This window comes from Convolutriloba macropyga, chromosome 1 (genome assembly GCF_964194025.1).
Source record: "Convolutriloba macropyga chromosome 1, txConMacr16.3, whole genome shotgun sequence".
In the NCBI taxonomy this organism is placed as follows: Eukaryota; Metazoa; Xenacoelomorpha; order Acoela; family Convolutidae; genus Convolutriloba; species Convolutriloba macropyga.
In genome coordinates this window covers 64,552,221-64,572,567 of record NC_134468.1, presented here as the reverse complement: position 1 = coordinate 64,572,567, position 20,347 = coordinate 64,552,221, and the positions used below count along the sequence as shown (strand labels likewise).

The window sequence follows — 20,347 nt, the reverse complement described above, 5'->3', positions numbered from 1 at the left end:
AAATTTTGTTTTTCGCGTCAAACTCAAAAATCGCCGACACAAAACAGAAAAATCGGTCAACGTGAAACGTCAACTGGTTTTTGACCCGGCCTCTGACTGCCAAAGTCACTCCACGGAACACTGAACCACTAGCAGTGCTCCACGGAACACTATTACCAACGTTGACTCGGCCTCTGACCGCCAAAGTCGTTCTACGAGACACTGAACCACTAGATGTGATCCGCGGAACACTATCACCAACGATGGCACAGCCCCTGACTGCCAAAGTCATTCAAATAGACACTGAACCACTAAAAGTGCTCCTCGGAACACTATCACCAACGCTGGCCCGGCCTCTGACTGCCAAAGTCCCTCCAATAGACACTGAACCACTACTAGTTCGCCACGGAATACTATCACCAAGGTGGACACGGCATCTGACTGTCAAAGTCACTTCAATAGACACTGAACCACTATTAGTGCTCCACGGAACACTATCGCCAACGTTCACCCGGCCTCTGACAGACAAAGTCACTCCACGGGACACTAAACCACTAGTAATGCTCCACGGAAAACTATCAACAACGCTGACCCGGCTTCTGATTGATAGAAATCGATGTAAGAACGAACAATTCTCATCCTCGTTTTTTTTACACGTGGTGGACCGAATATTCTAGCCATGTGAGCGGCAATAAACTCGAATTAACAAGACAGAAAACGGGAAATCTTTATTATACAATTATGAACCGAATATGATTCAAGAAACGGCTTTTTACGTCAACTATAGCTTGTGCATATAACGTACGACACATAAGAACTGCAGTTCTCAACGTTAACAAAAGATATTTCAAGTAACTCTGGTGGCAAAAAGGCTAGACATGATCTGTTAGCCTTTTGCTAGCCAATATCAGTCGAATCAGTTCATGTATGACGTAACTTGGCCTTGCTTTGGCCTAAAAGATAAACCATTCAAAGCGTTTTGTTGCTCTAACAGTTTTATATTTAGGCCATCATAGTCTAAATCGGGCCAGTCCGGCCCAAAACTGCTCTCTAACAGTCCGTTGCTCAAGGTACATGTATTAGAATACAGATTTTGCTTCGCCAATTTGGTGATAGTCGGGGGCTCGAACCCGCGACCCTTCGATCCGGAGTCCAGTGCGTTACCGTCTGCACTATGCCATCTTGACTGCTTGCTATTCAATTCAATTATATAGACGCCTACAAACATACGCTGCTTAGTTTATACATACGCTTACTTTGCATTCGCAAAAAAGAATTTTTGCCGTTCACTTACACGAGTTGTTTTCTGTTAACTAAATTTGATTTTTTAACTCTTCCAAATGCTTCAGCCTATCCTTAGTTGTTTTCAATTTTATCAAGCAAGTACCGTTAGGAACAATGTCGGACGCCCTGGCGAGATCAAGAAGGAGTATACTTAGTTCTTCAATGGACTCAAGATCGTTGTATTCGTAGGACTTTATCAGAAAATTGCACTAAAATGAGGTATCGTGTTGCGATGTTTTCTGATACCATATTGAATGGGGTCGAACCGTTTTTAAAAGCTGATCATTTTTCATTATGAAAAATATTGAACGTTCGTCTGGGGGGTGCAATTTATATGCACCCATTAAAGGGGGGTCAAAAACGGATACGATCCATTTGACAAAATAGCTACTTTCAAAAACGGTTTGACCCCAGTCAATGTGGTTTCAGAAAACGTCGCAACGCGATACTTCAGTTACTGCAATTTCTCGATGATGTCTAAGAATACAACGATCATGAATCCATTACAGAAGGAAATGGACTTTATCTTAACATTGCCGAGGCGTTATTATTAGTATAGTAAAATTAAAAATAATATTAATGATAATAATAATAATAATAATAATAATAACAATAAAAATAATAATAATAATAATAATAATAATAATAATAATAATGATAATAATAATAATAATAATAATAATAATAATAATAATAATAATAACAATAATAATAATATTAATAATAATAATAATAATAATAATAATAATAATAATAATAATAATAATAAAAATAATAATGACAAAAAATTTAGGGCCTTCCAAGGAAAAGTTTTGTTTCTGCCAGTATTTTTAGTCAAAGTTTAATTTCTTTATGATTTCGCATTAATTGCACAAACATGATAGTCTCCATGTACACATGTCTCCGTAGTCAATTTTTTTCTCAAAGTATCTGAATTACTCTTTTGTGATCCGTTCTTTGAGATTCTTCGTGCTTTGAATGTCACAGTTAAAATGCTTGCCAAACAGATTTGCAAGATACATTGCTCTCGTCGAGAAATCGCTCCTCTGATTTCGTTTAGGGGAATTTTTGTACTGAAGATCGTGTTCCCTGCCGTTCTATGTGGTTCGTTTGATTTTTTTAACACAAGATCCTCCAATTTCATGTTGTATCGTCCTTGTATTATGTCAATAAACGTCAAGAGAACGTAAACCTCAAGATACATTGCAAGTAGAAGAATTTGGAGTCTTTGCAGGCACTATTTGTACTCCTGTGGCTTATGATCCAGGAAGCCGCTTACTTCTACACAGCATCTATCGTTCTGAGATCCGCTTTGCTTGCCTTCTAAATAGATGATCCGTGTGGGATTCGTGGAACAACGTAGCTGCGCTAGAGGCTTTTTGTGATCCAAGACTAGACTTTGGAGATATTAAGTTTGATGCCCCAGTCGGCTTTCATAGCTTTTTCGACTCTCTTTTCTGATTGAATTGTTTAAGACAGATCCAAAGAGACAACCATTCCGAGGTTCTTCTCCAATTCTGTCTTTTCTAAGAATCTCTCGCCAAGCTCCACATTTGCCTCCCCGTGATGCTCAGTAGTCTGCATTTTCCCAGATTGAGCTTCATCATTTTTCTGCAACAACATTGCCAGATTCTGCTTGCGTCCATTTGAAGTGTCATAGTGTTGGTATCAACTACATTATAACTGTCAACGTAACCGTATCAGCAACCCATTATTATTTCTGGGAGATCGTTGATAAACAGATTGAAGAGTAGAGGTCCATAGACACTTCCTTGAAACACTCCACTCAATACCTGTAATGCTGTAGGTTCCATGAAGCCTATTTTGATTTATGGTAGCGTTCTGTGAGTAAGCTCTCTAACAGAGTTAGTGCTCAACCAGCTATGCTCATAGCACGTAGATTCTTGTTTCTTAATGAGCCTTTCAGGGCATTCCTGGCAAAGGCTTTCTCAAAATCTAAGTACAGTGTTGCCAAAGTGGTCATATCAAGCTTTTCGAACAGTTCACTGAGTTACAGAATCATATGTGTCATCGTGGACTTAAGTTTCGTTAACCCGTATTGTTATGGTGCGATAACTTTATATAAAACTTCGTACAGTTTGTCAAATATTAGAGTTTCAAGTACATTTGAGATGCAGTTCAGCATGATTATTAGCCTATAGTTTACCATGGTCTGCTCTTCTTCATCTTTGAACAGAGGAAAAATCGATCCAGTTTTCCAGTATATCGGAAACTCCTGTTTGTCACCAAAACTGTTAAAAATTAGTTCTTGTGACTTACTGATGGGGACTTACAGAGGGAGATTTCCCCATCCATCTTGTCCCTTTGCCTTTCCAAAGTTTAGTGCTTGTAGGGCAGTCTCCATTTCGTTTCGTGAGATATGGATTTTGTCAATTCTGATTCGTTTTGTTTTGTCAATTTTTCGTAGATGGTCGGATTTCTTAAAAAACTGACTGGAAGAAAGTGTTGAACAGATCTGCTTTCTCATCATCTGTAGTCATTTTCCTGACTTCGAGATACATTTCCGACGATGGTTGAGCTCTTCTGCGTATGCTCCTGGGGTGCCTCTTTATCTCAGAGAAGTTTCCTATACTGTGAAGATTTTCCTCTCGAAATCATCTTGATGTCTCTGATGTTGTGAGTCTAGGTTGCGGCTCATTTCGCATATCTTCGTTTTGGACTGTTGACTGTTACAGTTCACTACTGATCTGTCGTCGAAGGGTATTCATTCGTTTGATCAGGTTTGAAGTCTCACCTTGGACCCATTGGGCCAGTGACCTGTGTTTGGCTTTCATTGGAATGTGTCTGGAAAATTTCATAAAGCCAGTCATACCACAGTTCAATCATCAGTTTGACATTGCTGAAGCTGTCTTATAGTTTCGGTTTTCCAAAAGAAGCGAAATATTCGTACTAGAACTTGGTCTCATTCATTGTTTCACGTTTTTCAGATGTCCGAGTGGGTGTTATGGAGTTTTTTGGATGCATCTCAAGTATATTCGGGTATTACTATATGTTCATCCTTCGAAAATTTTTTTAGTCTCTTTTAGCGGCAACAAGATTCCCCATGCCTTGATTTGGTTTTTGGTTTCCCTTTTCGTTAGACTTGAAATTTCTTGCGGTACGAACAATCAAGGCCTAGAATAGTCTCCCAAATTCTGTGATCGAGAGTAACAGCGTGAAGCCTGGTTATAATGGTTGTAAAGACTGATTATAATGTAAGTTCTTTAATTTATGAGAGAGTTAAATAATGCGAATTCTAATTAATGTTATGCTTGCTAGTCCTCATTCTTTTTCAAGCGCGTAAACTAGTAATATAACCAAAAGGTTAAAGATTACATGCCTTCAGAATTATCAGGAATATTCATTGAAATAATCAAAATTATACATTATTCTTCTGGTTATTAATTGATGTTACTCATTAAGCTGTTCGTTCTACTATATATAAAAATAACCCACGAATGCTCCTAACTGTCTAACTGGAAAATTTTTATGCTGACGTTGCAAAAACTCTGTTAAGTTCTTTTGAAAAGAGTTTTGTTCTCCGTCGCTCTTACGTCAAAGTGTAACTTATTTCATTTTTGTGTGCTCTTCAAACTCAAAGATCTTTCTCTGCTTAGTATACTTTTTTGTTCTTATTATTAGCTGTTTTGTCCGTTTGTTCTGTTTTAACTGTAGGCGGTTTGCACATTTTTTAAATGTTTCTGATACTATCCTCTGATTCAAGTCTTCGTGGAGTTTCAATATACTAAACTTTGAAATAATTAATTCAGCTGGTAGTACATGCGATTGGAGAGTGATATCACGACAATGATCGAATTTACGACGCATATAACACACTTTTATTCCTATATTAATCTGTCGATTTATACGCTGTATGTTTTTTGCTCACAATGTTTGTAAGTAAATTCAAGATTTGCAGGACTAACGATTTGAAAACTTGCAGCTTTACTTCCAAAGGTATATGGTTTCTTACCAGATATAGTGAGCGAATGGCGGTCGCCATTTTTTTTAAAACCACATTTAGATGTGCTTCAAAAGTCAATTTTGAGTTATGGTGTATTCCTAGATAACGACAACTCTCAGCAGATTTTGTTATATTTCCGTTAAAAGTAACTTTTGGTTCTAATTCGTTCTTTTGGTTCTAATTTTGATGCTGCTTTCAGAGGAATCTTCATTTTTCCTTTATCCTTTTCTCTTTCAATCCCAGTAGACGTCAAAGGGGTAATGTCGGCTACTTTAGGTAATCTGACGGCAATGCTTGAGTTTTTTTGTTTGTTTCCCGTTATAGCCCCTAATAATCCATTTAGGGTTTTGTTGGAGGGGGGTTATTTCTCGGATCTTTTCCGGGGTCTTTCCCATTATAGCCCCCCCCCCCCCCCCCAGCTTAGTGGGCATGTAACCTATAGCCCCCCCCCCCCCAGATGAAAATTCATAACCACCTCTTTAACACAAAATCGGAAATCGATGTAGGCGAGCCACTGAAATTAATAACCACTTTTTTAACACAAAATCAGAAATCATTGTAGGCGAGCTGCCGGATGATGACATGGGCTTGCCCATTATAATTGATTTTAGTTGACTTCGTATCTTGTTGATTCGTATCTTGCGGAGTTCCTGTTCAGAAAGCATGTTTCTCGAAAAACCTGGACCCGTTCCATGAAATAATGACGGCGATTGGAAAATTCCAGCATTCGATACTGGAACAAAACAAAAACTTGTAACCAACAATTGTAAGCATAAATGATGAATTTAATTGTATGCTATAACTTGATTTTTGGGGGGGCTATAATGGGAAATACCCTTTTTCCGTTTGTGCCCCCCCCCCCCCCCCCAGCTTAGTGGGTGCATATTATTCGCAACCTCAAGACGCATGCGCTATATTTCTACATAATAATTACGACACGTGCTCTGTAATTGGGGGGTGCATAACGTACTGGGGGGGGGGGGGCACAAACGGAAATGGGGGGTTAGCCCAGCTTAGTGGTCAGATAACCTATAGCCCCAATCATGGTAAATATACCATAATGGGGGGCTATATTTTTATGGGGGAAGGACATGGATATAATGGGAAGGACCCCGGAAATGATCCTATTTCTCATATCACCACCAAGGCGGTGGGGCTATGATGACGATAATGATTTCAGCGTTTCATGTGATCTCAAATATGATAAAGACCCTGTTACGTTTTAGCTATTGCCACATGCGAACCTTCCACCGGCAATCGTATATATATTTAAATTTGTTTTGGAATATTTTTTTCAGTTGAGTAATATGAAAGTTGGCTGATGGAAAATTTGTAGCTCTTGTCTCATGTGTATTTTTCTCAAGAAGAGAGCGCACTATTGAGTGTGACAGATTGACAAAAAGCTAGATTATTTGTGCAATCATGAAAATTCGTCATTCCACTATAATGGGCTCAGTATTCAGTTGCTGTAAGGACTCGGAGATGAGAAAAGGCGGCGTGGGCTGTAATGGCGTAGAAAACGGTGGCGCAAGACGACAATCCCGTTCTGGTAGCCTCGGAGGATTGTTGGACAATGCTAAAATGGGAGCTGCACCAGGTAACGCTCTTGTGATTGGTGACCCGGAGCTGATCTCCAATCCAAAACATGACCAGGACGTTGTGTTAGTAAGTTGTCAAAAAGGAGGAGTCGAAGAACCGATGCCACCACCTGAACAAGTAGAGGCAAGTTTGATGTCGAAAACTTTCCACAGACTGCATTATATTTCACATTGTCCATCATACTCATTTGGACATTTTTGGAGGGAAAATTAGGCATATACCAGAAAAATTGCGTCTTTGTGAAAAGCATACGAAATGCGTAAAAGATAATAACGTAGACAAAAATCCTGCGTTTTGGAGTTGCATCAGTAGAAAAGTTTTGTGAAATTTCCATATTACACAATCCATGAAAAATGTAAAGAAAACTTATGAAGTTTTATCACTCACTTTGCAGGAAATGTTTGCTTCAATTCTGGATGAAGTGTGTGGCAAAGAAGCTCGACAGAGAATGCTCAATCTACCAATCAATAAAAAATGGGAAATATATCTTCAAATGAGAAAAAAGGTCAGTGTTTCTTAGGCAATTAGCTGCTATATTTAGAGCCCTTTTTTAATACTCATGTTTGCTAGGGTAATTTAGTTTTGAAGCTTAATTGTTCCATTTTTTTAAAAAAAAAATGGGGGAATATATACGACTGGCTTTTCAGTCAAATTTTCACTTTTTGTTTACGCATCGTAGAGAAAAAAGAAAAACACCATTTTGTAGCCCTCAGGATCTAATTGAAGTATTAGTAGATCGTGAGGCTATTTTGTAGCCCTCAGAATCTACTACTACTATAGAAAAAATATCAGAAATTTGAAAAAGGGGACACTGAAAAAATGAGAAGGAAGAAACATCCGGAGGGGGGGGGGGGTGATAGATCTTGTTGAAATTTAAGATAGAAACAAACGGAAAAATTTGTGACTTTATTTTGTTTAAGCCGAGATTTTTCGGTAATTTTTACAATTTATGAACTGTATGACTGAAAACCTCCAAAAATATCAATGATTGTTTTTTCCTGAAAATTTTGTTTAAAAAGATTTCTATCGGTCTGTTTTCTGATGGTTAAAACCTATTGTACGAACCCTTTTTCCTGTATCAATAACGTTTTTGGGAAAATTGGAGACTTCAGGCAATTTAGAGCTTTCAAAATATCAAAAATTAACTTAAATTAACAAAAATATGTTTACTAATTTCTCGTTGTTTTTCCCAAAGCATTCTTTTCATCAAGAATAACCCTTTGATTGTATTTGAAACCTTGGAGACGTAAAAAATCGGTTTTATGACATTAACATCTAATCAACCAAATTCGTTTTTGAAAAAGGAGACCTTTTCGTCTCTTCTTTTTGTATTTTTTATAATGTCAGAGCAGATATTTCGAACTAATCTCCTCTAGTATAATGAAATACAGACAAATTTGAGAGTTAGAGAATTTAAGCAGTTGCCAGGTTGAAGAATTTAATACACATATATACTCATATAGGTTTTGAAAATGAGAAAATTGTTTCTCACTTCTTTGAGAGTGCTCTTTGAACTGATGTTTTCCAGTCTTTGGGCCTTTTTGTAAAGAAAGAACCAAATTGTTTATTGGTTAAGACTCTTCAATACGAAAAAAAAATCTTCTCGAAAAACCATAGAAGACATTTGCTTTTATCGGTGCACAATCAGATTACTAAATTTCCCCATTTCTTCGAAAAATCTTAAGAGAGAAAGAGCCAACACTCAAATTTTACTGATAACTAGTATTCCTCAACGCTCATAAATTAGAGCTTTCAAGGAAGCTCGCAACCTTCCTTTTACATATTAGACACAACTATTGTCAGAGTGCAAAAATAGTCAGAAATGATAAAAAGTTAAAAGTTCCTGAAGTTGGAAAGGTTTGCTAAATATGGAAATTTTAAATATATCCAAATTTGTGTTTACGAATCTAGCTATCAATATATCTGCGAGGTTTTTAAATAATCCAATAGGCCGATTATGCTGATGAAACATCAAAATTATAAAATATTTCGAAAACGTCCAAAAGTTTATAGTGTGAATTTTACGATTACAGATGCAATTTCCTACCTCAGAAAGTCCATACCTAGTTTTCCACAAATACACTCAAGATATAACTGAATGGTTATGAACATTAAGTTGGGATCATTGGCCAAAAAGAAATTTAAATGATTTTGTGGCAAGAATTGTATGTGTGCGTGCGCGCGCGTTTGTGTGGGTGAATGTATGGGCGTGCGTGTTTGTTTTTTGCGTGTAGGAGAGTCAAAGATAATTACAAGGAAAATAGCTCCTTTAAATGTTACACACAAATAAAGGCACAGTGCAAAACTGTCAGAAGTAATGAAAAATTAGAAATATTACTTTTTATTTGCCACAAATTGCAGTTTTATGTCCAATGCCTTTGGCCTTATATATCTCGCTGATAGCACGTCTCCGAGATTTTGAAAAAATTATTTTTTACTCATGTAATATTAAAATTGAAAAACTCTTTAATATTCATAAAGTTACATTTCAAAGTTTAGTGTCAAAATTACAGTTAGCGATGGAATTTCCTAAAGAAGTCAACGCCTATTTTTTAGAAAATAAACAAAGAAGACCTAAATTAACAGTGACGAACCGTGATTTTCGATCAATTTCGAAAAAGAAAATAGAAGAAGTTCTAAGTTTTCTTATGTGTACATTTTCTTTAATAGGATTCTGTTTTGTAACTTAGTTTAACAAAATAGCTCGTGCGAGTTTGTGCGCAGCACAGATTGTTACAACGTACCTCTCAAGATTGCAAAGACAACTTTTAAGTTCTGTCAGAGAAAGCAGAAATCATATTTCGAAATAACTTAAAAAAGGTTAATTCAAGATTTGTGTCAATTTTAGTGTAATATAAGTTTTCGTTTGTATGTTTTTTCTTTGCATTTGCGTGTTGGCGTTTGTTTGTGTAATTTGAGGCGTGATTGTATGTTTTTCAAATCGAAAAAATCTTGGGCCTCATTTTAAGATAAATGAGACCTTAATTGAAAACATCCTTATACAATATATATCCAAAATACAATCCGAATCCTTTTGCATTGCAAAAAATCAACGATGAGACCTCAACTGGCCTTGCTATCGCAGCGCGGCTTTAATAAAAAATTTTTTGAAATGATTGCGTTACATAAGTTTTGGCAAACGCAAATCCTAATGTATCAAAAAATAACTAACCCATTTTTTGATTAATATCGAAAAATATCGAAAACAGTTCCTTAGGAACTGGAGGTAAAAAGAGCTCTGACTTGTACCAAAGAAAGTTTTGTCAGCCGTTTTTTTTCTGCACTAGCGAGCAATTTGACGTCAATTTGAAATTGTTTGAAATAATTACGTTGCAGAAATTTTAACAAACGAAAGTCTTAATGTATCAAAAAATAGCTTAACTGTTTTTTTGGATCAACATCTTTTTTAAATAACGAAGTACCGCCAAATTGTTAGTTCGAGAACAGTTTGTTAGGAAGAGGAGGTAAAAAGAGTCCTGAACTGATTCAACGAAAGTTGTGTCAGTGGTTTTCTTTTCTGCACTAGCGATCAATTTGGACAAAGGGGGGGGGGGGGCTAAAGGAGCATATTTGTTTCCGTTTTTATGTAAAAACGAAAAGGCCTTTTTATAAAAAAAAAGTTCTTTCAAGCAATTCAACAACTCATTTTGTAAGACCAATAAGTCTATCTTAAACAAGCTTATCATATTTTGCAAAATTGATCAAAGTTTCAGAAAAATTACGAAAAAATGTGTAAACAACAGAATTGAGGCTAACGTTCGCAAAAGCTTTAAATCTCACTGACTCCTCAGGGAAAAAGCCGAATTTAAAAGAAAACTTTTTTTGAATCTCAAACATGTAAATTCGAATAACCCCAAGGTTAAAGTTACATATAATATTATAAATCAAACATACTACATCTTTCCCTTGAATAACTAAACATATTAACAATAAAAAACTCAGGTTCAGTTTCTAGTTCTCGTGAATTATTTTTTAAAAAATAAACTTTTAAAGTCTTCAATTTTTTGTCCTTTGGAACTCGTTCGTGTCTTTTTTTGCATCTCTTCCTTTAATTCTTTTTAAAATTTTTTCTTTGATTTTTCCTTTCTTAGAGCTCTTGGAAGTTTATTCCATTTCAGAACAAAGTTTCTTATAATTGAATTTTGACTCCATTTTGATTTACATTTTTTTGTGAGAGAAAAATCATATGTATGATTATTAACTTCAATTTCAACGTCTGCGATTATTCTGAATTTTCTTTGGTCTTGTATATTTGTTTGTTGGACAATATCGAAAAGTCTATTTAATGAAAGTTTTTGCTATTTGAATTTGTGCGGTATTTTATTTTCAAGAAGTAGTTTATGAGCACTGTCATATTTTGTTCGAAAAAAGCAAACTTTTATGCCCCATCTAATTTGTTTGTTTATTTTGTCAACTGAGTAGGACGGAAAACTTTGAAAAAATATTGCACTAATTTCTAAATGTGATAAAACAAGTGATCTGAAGAGATTTATTCGAGCCTTTTAAGGTATTTGATTGCCAGCCAAATAAATTGATCTGATAGCTAAAGCCATTTTACTGATCACATTATTAAGTTGTTTTTGGTATGTCAACTCTTTGTCAAGAATAACACCTAGTATCTGGATTCATCTGTTGGTTTCAATGAATGACTTTTAAATTCAACTCAATTGACAGTTGGTAAGTTTTCGTTTTTGAAAACCCTTATTTTTCACTTGTTTTGTTTCATATCTTGTTCCGTTTCCATCAATATCTTTTTGGCCTTTGCTTCTAAACATTGTTCATTTTTTTCATGACATAAAATTGCTGTGTCATCTGCAAATTGTAAAATATTCGAACTTTTCCCAATTTCCTTACCCAAGTCATTTACATAAAGTTTGAATAGTGGTCCTAGTACAGTACCTTGTGGAACGCCATGATTTATAATTGTCCAGTCGGATTCAACTATTCCGTTTCTAACACACTGTTTCCGTTAATTGGAAACGAATTCAATAAGACTCTTGCGGTTTCTCCAAAACCATATTTTTCAATTTTTTGAGTGAAATTGTTCAAGGATATTGAGTTAAAAGTTTTCGCCTAAAGCTTCGCCTAAAGCTTTCGCTTTAAATCCAAAAAAATTGTTAAGACTATATATTTTTCTTCAACATAATGGTTTATTTTCTTTGTCAGTACACTTATTGTATTAAGACACGACTTTTGTTTCTGGAAACCAAATTAATTTTTGTTAATTATTTTATTCATATCTAAATGTTCCGACATTTTCACCAAGAGAATTCTTTCAAAAATTTTTGCTAATATTGGAGTGACCGAAATTGGTCGATAGTTTTCAGGGTTATGCCTGTCGCCTTTCTTATAGATGGGAGTGACATAGGCTTTTTTTAATTTTCAGGGAATGTGTTTGCGTTTATACACTCATTAATAGCAATCTGTAAATGGGTTTCAATGGACAACTTAATATCTTTCAGTGCCAAGGATCGTATATACCCTGGTCCAGCTGATTTTTGTGTTGGTAGTTTGTCAATAACTTTTATAGTTCTCTTCTGGTTACCGGCCTGAAATTGAATTCATTTCCCTTAAAATTAAAAGAAGGCAACTTATTAGGAGCAATTATTTCGCCCTTGTAAAGTCCAAGACGGGCAAAACATTTTTTCAAGAAGTTAGCAATGCTTTTTTCAGCCGATATTAGGTTATGGCCCTCTTTCAGCTTTGGAATTTTTTCTGTCTGTTTATTTGAGTTAGTTTTGTTCTTGATAATTTTGCATTGTTCTTTTGAAATTGGGAGATTCTCGAAAAATTGTTTTGTATAATCGTCAGATGCTTTACGTAATTTTCTATTAACATTGTTTCTAAGTACTTTGTAACTGTTTCCATTCATTGAATACACTATGCTCTTCATTAATGAGACTACACAGTTCTTTTGATAGCCATTTTTTGTGCTCCTTTTTTGTTTTCACTTCTATTTTTTTCAAAGGTGCGTGAAAACTTCATACATTTGGAAAATTTCAATAAATTTATGAAAAATTCCATTTGCTCATTGTTTTTGTACATTAGTGACCAGTCTTGCAATGCAATATCACGGTTACAATTACTTCTTGTGGATCTCCTTTTATCTCGCATTAAATATTCCGTCTTTTGCTGCCTCCATTCTAATTTCAATGATGATTGATATACAATAGTGAAAGGATCATTTTCAAGTATTGACTCTTATATCTGTTTCGAAGATTTGATTTTTAGAAATAAAGCAGTGGTCGATTAAAGAAAATTTTTCTTTGATTGTCAGTGCTACTTTTTTGTGTTCACGTACTGAAGCCCGTTATCTGCAATGAAGTTGTTTAGTAATTGTTTCCCAGTTTTTTTAAGTATATTTATGTTTTAATCTCCAAACATGATTAGATTGTCAGTGCTGGAGTAAACATTTGAAATTTCTGATGTCATTTCACCAAGGAAGAATTTTGAAAGGTTTACGTTTGAACAATACGCGACATTTATGAGCAGTTTTTCTTTCAGAGGATCAGTTACTTCTATCCATAGTGATTCAAAAAAACTCCGTTGATGGTGTTCAAGTCATTTCTTATTTTGCTTGAAAACTGGTTGTGTCTCCATATGCCTACACCTCCCCCTCTTTCCAATTCAGTTGATGATCTCGGCTGGTGAATAAATTGATGACTACTGCATAGAAAAGAATCTGGAATAGTATTGTTCTCTTTAATCCATGTTTCGGTAACACCTAGGAAAGACAACTCGTCGAGAGTTGCCAAAAAGTTTGAAAACTTTTCGTATTTATTATTTAGGCTTCTACAATTGATGTACCAGAACTTGAGATCATTGTCTGTTCTTTTCTTTGTAGTACTGGTCTATTTTCAATTTTTCTAGTTGAGCCGGGCCAGGGTTTGTTTCAATATCTCCACTTTTTTGCAGAATAATTGATATGACGGATAATAAATACGTAATTTTGATGAAACCGAACCCTAGTGAAAACAATTTTTTAAAATAAATCTGACAAAAATTAAATTTTGGTTTTTTAGTATGATTTGAGTGACTTCTGAAAAAGGCAACTTCCCCCCCCCTTTGGTGTGCACACCATCTTGTCTATCGTTTGCCTCAAGACCATAATTGAGGACGTATACATTGGACCACTGAAATTCGTCTCTAATTTGGTCAGCAATGATGTTGATTTCTTGGTTATAAGCATGAATTTGTTTGTTGTTCGAGTCCCGTCCGTATAATCCATTTTTAACTTGTGGAATTTGGCATATAGCAACCTTATAGGGCTTGAATTTAGTTAAACACTTGCTGACTAAGTCACCCATTTGCTCAGCTGCCCATTTTCCATCAGTAGCTTTGGTCAATTGCATTGTGTCCCAAATGCAAAACAAGGGTTTCAGGTTTTGTTCCAGCCGAATAAGATTCCATAATGTTATTAACATCACTTATGGTTGCCGAAGGTTATGAGTGTATTGCATTTTCATCACTGATATCACCCTGTTTAACAAATTTATACGTGCTGTCTGATATGACAAGATGTTTACTAAGTCGTGGTACAAACTTCGGAAAAAACTGACTTTTGTTGGCATAATCTTGTTTAGTTTCTTTGTCTTTGTTGCCATCGATAATTTTTGTCAACATTTTCTCATTTTGTCTTCTCAAAAAACAATTTCTGACATTGCTTGGTCATACAGGGATTTGCTGTTGTCTAGAGCTGTTTGGAGTTCTCTATGTGCTTGCTTGTTTTTTTCTAAGTCTTTTTTTAGTTCTGTTATTTCATCCTGTTGCAAGTTACTAGTATCGAGTGATGATCTTTTGTTCTCTTAGTTTTAGAATTTCTTGAATGAGTTTATCTTTGTTCCTTTTCGCTAGAACAGCCGCTTCCATTTTGTCGCTGGATACACTGGGCTTGGTTATAATACACTAGTGACTCATTCGGGAAAAAAACGGTGAAAAAAACAATTCAAAACTTTGACCTAAGAAAAGACCTGAAAGTGAAACAATTGTTAATTTGGAAAATATTGGATTGGTCTCACCAGATGAAGAATACTAAAAGAAGTCCCAGATAAGAGTGCCGAATAGTCGATTCCAGCTAAGATATAAGTTGTGATTAATGAATGTCTTCTGATTAGTGCAAAAAAACTAATAAGTTGTCTTCAGGAAGAAAAAAATCATTTTAATTTTGTTGGTCTTTTTAGGACCTAAAGGGAAATTTTTAGATACTTCACGTTTTTTAGCTGAAGCAAGTTTTTTCATGACTTGTACTTTTGTTTTCGAACATTGACTTCTGTTTTCAAACAATGGACTTGAACAGTGTCGTAGTTAATAATACATACTAATGTTCGAGGTCGAAAAGTCATTTTCAAAAAAGTTTTCTCCTCTTTGCTTTGTGACAGTGACCTTTTCAATCAACTGCTTGATAAGTTTATTGGTCATGATTCACTTACCTCACGCTTCGAATGACATTTAAAGTCAGAGTCACCTGAGGACACGCTAAATGATTTTAAGATCGATAGGACACATAGGTCATGAGCACTGCTACTATGAAGAAACCTGGATTGAAATAATATAAGCAAGTTGAATTTTGAAGTTACATTTTGATTAGTTTTCAATTGCTCACTGCATCAACTCTATTCTGTATCTTACTATGTAAGCTACAGTTATCATGTCTATTGCACAGCTATATTCCCCAGTCTACCAGCTATGTTAACTGGTAATATCCGATCTCATTGCTATTGTATTGCCGTCACCTGATAATTTCTGAAATGCATGAGCTCAAATCAAACGGAAATTATACTCATCAAATTTTCATTTGAATTCAATTTCTTGTTGGTTTTCAAAAACTTGTAGACGTGATATCAATTGCAGCTAGTTGAATTTTCATGCTCAAGTAATTGATGGGAGAAATCTCATGGTCTTTTTTGGAAACGACATCCGTTATAAACAGGAAATGTTCATCGCGATTTGATGAATTCAGAACAAAGATATTCTTGATGAATTTTTCGATGTTGCCATCAATTAAGCTTTTTAGTTTTTGCCGCATATTATATCTGGCTGTGTAGGCTTTTTGCTCTGGCTAAGTTGAAGCTGAATGTTTCCCGTGGCATCATATTTGTCTATTAGGGTGGATTGTTTCGTAAAATATTGCGTTAACATCGGAAGATTGTAAACTATTTGTGGAACATTCAGGGGTTAATATCTTCTGTTTAGGAAGAGAGCAGTAGCCAGGATAGACCAGAGCGTTATATCGATGTATTGCAAGCATATAACAATAGAGTGCGACTGCTGTCTGTGGAGGACGACGTCGAAGAGAAGCGTGGCTTCTTTGAGGGGCTCAAAACTGCCTTGCGCACTTCCTCCACCAGTTTTGTACTTCTCTTCTTGGAAAAGGACGGTCTAGCCTGTCTACTGACATTCTTGCAGGCCATGGATTCTCAGGTCAAGATCAGCTCGGTCCACTCTTTAGTTCTAGGATGCATCAAATCTATCATGAATGTGCCCGAAGGAAGGCGTCGAGTGCTGGACAATCAGAAGGCAGTCAACATTGTCTGCCAAGCCATCATTGTAGACAATTTAAGGACAAAAACGTCAGCACTGGAAATTCTGGGAGCGCTTTGCCTAGTTCCCGGTGGTCATAGGAAAGTCCTGATAGCAATGAACAATCTGTGCACATACGCGAACGAGCGAGTTCGATTTCAGTCTTTAATTAGTGATTTGTGTAAAGACGACGAGGCGGAGTCTGACGAGCAGAGTGACCACTACAAAACAGCAGTTCTTTCCTTTATCAATGCGTCATTGAAGTACGGAGCTGGTGAAAACAGTCTGGAGTTCCGCCTCCATTTGAGGTACGAATTTCTGATGTTGGGGTTGGGAGCCGTGCTGGAGAACTTACGGCAGCGTGAAAGTGACTCCATCATGAAACACATAGAGTTCTTTGAAAGGTTCAGATTGGATGATGAAGAGGCTATTGCAAAGCGCTTTCAAGTGGATCATGTCGACTGCAGAGACGAAGAGGCAATGCTGAGTGTGATCAGAAACAAGTTGTACGCCTCAGAGGCATACCCTGATTTTCTATCCCTAATGATGCATATGTGTTTGATGCCTTTTGGAAGCTCAAGGAATGTGTGTTACTGGCGAATATTAAATAAGTTTACCCAACAGTTAGTTCTACAAAAGGAAGACGGCTCAAACCCTGACGTCGAGGTGGGTAAGTTGACTTTCGCCGATTTCTTAGACCACCTTCAGTGTGAGTTGAATGAAGCATCTATGGAGCAGAAGCTAAAGGAGTTACAGACACAATGTGAGGGCCTGAAGCGAGATTTAAGCGAAAAGGAGGAAGCACTCAAGAACGCCGAGACTCGCTACAAAAACGCTGAGGCAAAAAGTGCATCCACAGGTGGAGGAACTGGGAATGTTGTCGGCACTCCAGCTGCGGGACCTCCACCTCCGCCGCCTCCTGGTCCACCAATGTTGGCTGGAGCTCCTCCGCCACCCCCTCCACCAATGCCGCCTGCTGGAGTTGGAGCCCCTCCACCACCTCCCCCGCCATGTGTTCCTGGGCCGCCAGGAGGACCTCCAGCTCCCCCTCCAGCACCGGGAGGACTGGGTGGCTTTGCACCTGCCAGGCAGAAGAATATCCCCAAATCATCCAACCCCCTCAAGTCACTCAATTGGTCAAAGATCCCGGAGAGTAAGATCTCTGGCACTGTATGGTCGGAGGTTAATGATGAAAAGGTTTTCAAAGTATTGGACCTTGCTGATTTTGAGCGACAGTTCTCAGCATTTCAAAAGCCCGATGAAGACTTTCTCCCGGAACGCAAATTTGTCACTTCGAAGAACAAAGAACTGTCACTTATCGATGGTCGAAGATCACAGAATTGTATCATTTTACTGTCCAAGCTAAAGTTGACCAATGATGAATTAATAGATGTGATTCTAAAAATGGATGCTGAAAATCAGATTCCTAGTGATCTTCTGGAGGAAATTCTGAAATTCACACCCACCAGCGAAGAAATCTCTTTGCTACAGGAGCACAAGGCACAATACGCACAAATGGCGAGAGCGGATCAGTACTTCTTTGACTTGGGGCAGCTCGGCCATTACAATGAGAGGCTCACTTGTTTAGTTTTTAAGAAGCGCTTTATGGAGAAAGTGAAAGAGATAACGCCCAGCCTTGTCTATGTGATAGAGAGTGCTAAGCGCGTCAGGTTCAGCAAGAAGTTGCAAAAGTTCCTAGAGTACGTGTTGGCGTTCGGCAACTACATGAACAAAGGAGCGAGGGGCAATGCGTATGGGTTCAAACTGGAGGGGCTGACCAAGGTGGTAGACACTAAGTCTAGTATTGACAAGAGTGTCACCCTAATGCACTACATCATCGACGTCTGTGGGAAGAAGTCTCCGGAGATACTGGACTTGGCTGATGAGTTGCAGTGTGTGAAGAAAGCCTCCAAAGTCCACTTGACAGAAGTAGAGAAGGAAGTCAACTCCATTCGGGGTGGAATAAAGCAAGCGGAGAAAGAGCTCGAGTATCACAAGAAAAATAGTTCGACCTCAAAGAGCCGCAATGGCCAAGACAAGTTTGTGGACGAGATTGCGTCTTTCCTAGACAGTGCACACCAACATTTTGCTGAGTTGGAGGAAAAGCTGAAAGAGGCACAAGAGAAGTTCAAAAAGGCTGTCAAACATTTCGGAGAAGACGCCTCAAAGCACACAACAGACTCCTTTTTCTCCATTTTTGACACCTTCGTAAGTAATTTTGAGCAAGTGCAGTCGGACCTGATGAGGCGAAAGCAGCGCGCAGAGGAAGATGCCAAACAGATGGAGAAGCAGCAGCAACAACAGGCGGCAGCCGTGAGTAACAGGAACAGCAAGAATGCCAGTGCACAAGCTGCCAACAAAAGTGGTACCGATATGAACAAAAGTGGCGAGTTCGATGACCTCATATCAGCGTTACAGAGTGGTGACGTGTTCAATGATGACCTCATCAAAATGAAGACCACCAATGCTCGTGGAGGGCCTCGTAAAAAGGGAAGTCTGAATCCCGCAACGCTCAATTTTAAACGCGAATCTCTGGGAGTATGATGCGCTGCCAGGCCATAATGGAATCAAGAGAGCTGCCCTGGGTGCTTTTGTTTTCAATCTAGGAAAACTTTAAACCACTTCAATACTCTGATTGAAACTGGGAGCAACAACATATTGCCTTAGCACTGGAATGCTCATTGATCTCTTTATTTTTTTGTAAAGTAGCTTCGTAACTAGCCATCCTCTTTTGCAACTATAGTTCAGAAACAGACAGATGTAATTTATTTCAAGCTGAAGTCATAAGAATTGGTTTTCAATTTTATTATTTTATCTGGCAAATGGTGTTTCATTATGATTCTTGATTTGCATAAATCATAGAAAGTTTCATAGTTGGAGATAGTTTTGTTTTGTATCTAAAAACAGTTTGTATCTTTTTGTTGCTTTAACCTTTGTTACCTCTCCTCTATTCCCGTTCTCATTTTCCTCAACTTCTGCAGTCATCAAAGTGACTGTTTTTGCAGATACTTTGTTCTATCTTGTCTTATTGCGCTGAGTGCATGCTGTTTATTTTGCTCTTATATAGCATAGTTCCCTGCCCTCAAAGTTAGTTCTCTTACAGAACTTCTGTTACATTTAACTTTGAGATTAAAATGAGCCCTCTTTCGTTGCTTAACTTGGGTATTCATGATGCATAATAACAATTTATGATTTCATCAATTGAGGTTGTTCTCCATGGTTTATTTCCTGTCCAAAGTAGTGTTAAATAGTTTCTTTAATTTATCTGAATTGAATTGAAATGATCACCTACTAATTTATTATTTCTAAAATCTACTCTTGCTCTGCAAAGGACTTTTTTTGTTTGACTTGATATATGGGGGGGACTCTATGCTATCCCGGGTTTCTGTTCCGTCAATTTTTAGATTCATGAAATATTCAACAAAGATAATTGTATCGTTTTAATGTTATAGAGTATTAATTTACTACGGAGGGGCTCTTCTGTGAACGTCGCTTTTTTCTGAAAATTGTAAGACTATTATAAACGTTGGTGTTCTCTAAAAGTCTGACGACAAAACTATTTATCGATAATAATGGCGTTTTTAATTTGCTGTTGCTCGGAAACAAATCTGGAAGAATTTAATGCCTGTCTTTTCAGAATTTTTGGTTGACGTATATGGCTTCTCCAATAAGTTTTTTTGCGTTTTTTTTTTTTTTTTGGTTTTGCATGAGCTAAATTGTTCTCTTTATTGGCAGTTTTATGCAACTTTTTTTTCCAACTCATATTATTTAGTATATTCTGCTCTTAAAGCATCATTTTGGAGTCGCTTATTGTTGACCTTAAACCTCCCAAGCAGTCTGCAACGCAATCTAGCGAGCTACAGTTGTTCGAGATAATTTCGTCCGATGGTTGTCAGTAGCTATGTTTAATTCAATTAAAAGAAACTATGGAGTCTGCTTGAAACTTTTCGATGTTCCTCTTAATATGAATTATTGTTTTGGTGGAAACCGCTCAAAAATTTA

General features: G+C 37.0%; 1 protein-coding gene across 1 annotated transcript; it reads left to right on the top strand.

Annotated features, from left to right (window-relative positions):
• The first annotated feature begins 6,529 nt into the window (after window positions 1–6,529).
• On the top strand, window positions 6,530–19,660 carry LOC142341641 (disheveled-associated activator of morphogenesis 2-like). Its single transcript, XM_075392757.1, has 3 exons — window positions 6,530–6,949; window positions 7,221–7,331; window positions 16,019–19,660. The coding sequence occupies exons 1-3, from the start codon at window positions 6,650–6,652 to the stop codon at window positions 18,887–18,889; spliced, it is 3,282 nt and encodes a 1,093-aa protein (XP_075248872.1). The 5' UTR covers window positions 6,530–6,649; the 3' UTR covers window positions 18,890–19,660.
• The last annotated feature ends 687 nt before the right edge of the window (window positions 19,661–20,347 follow it).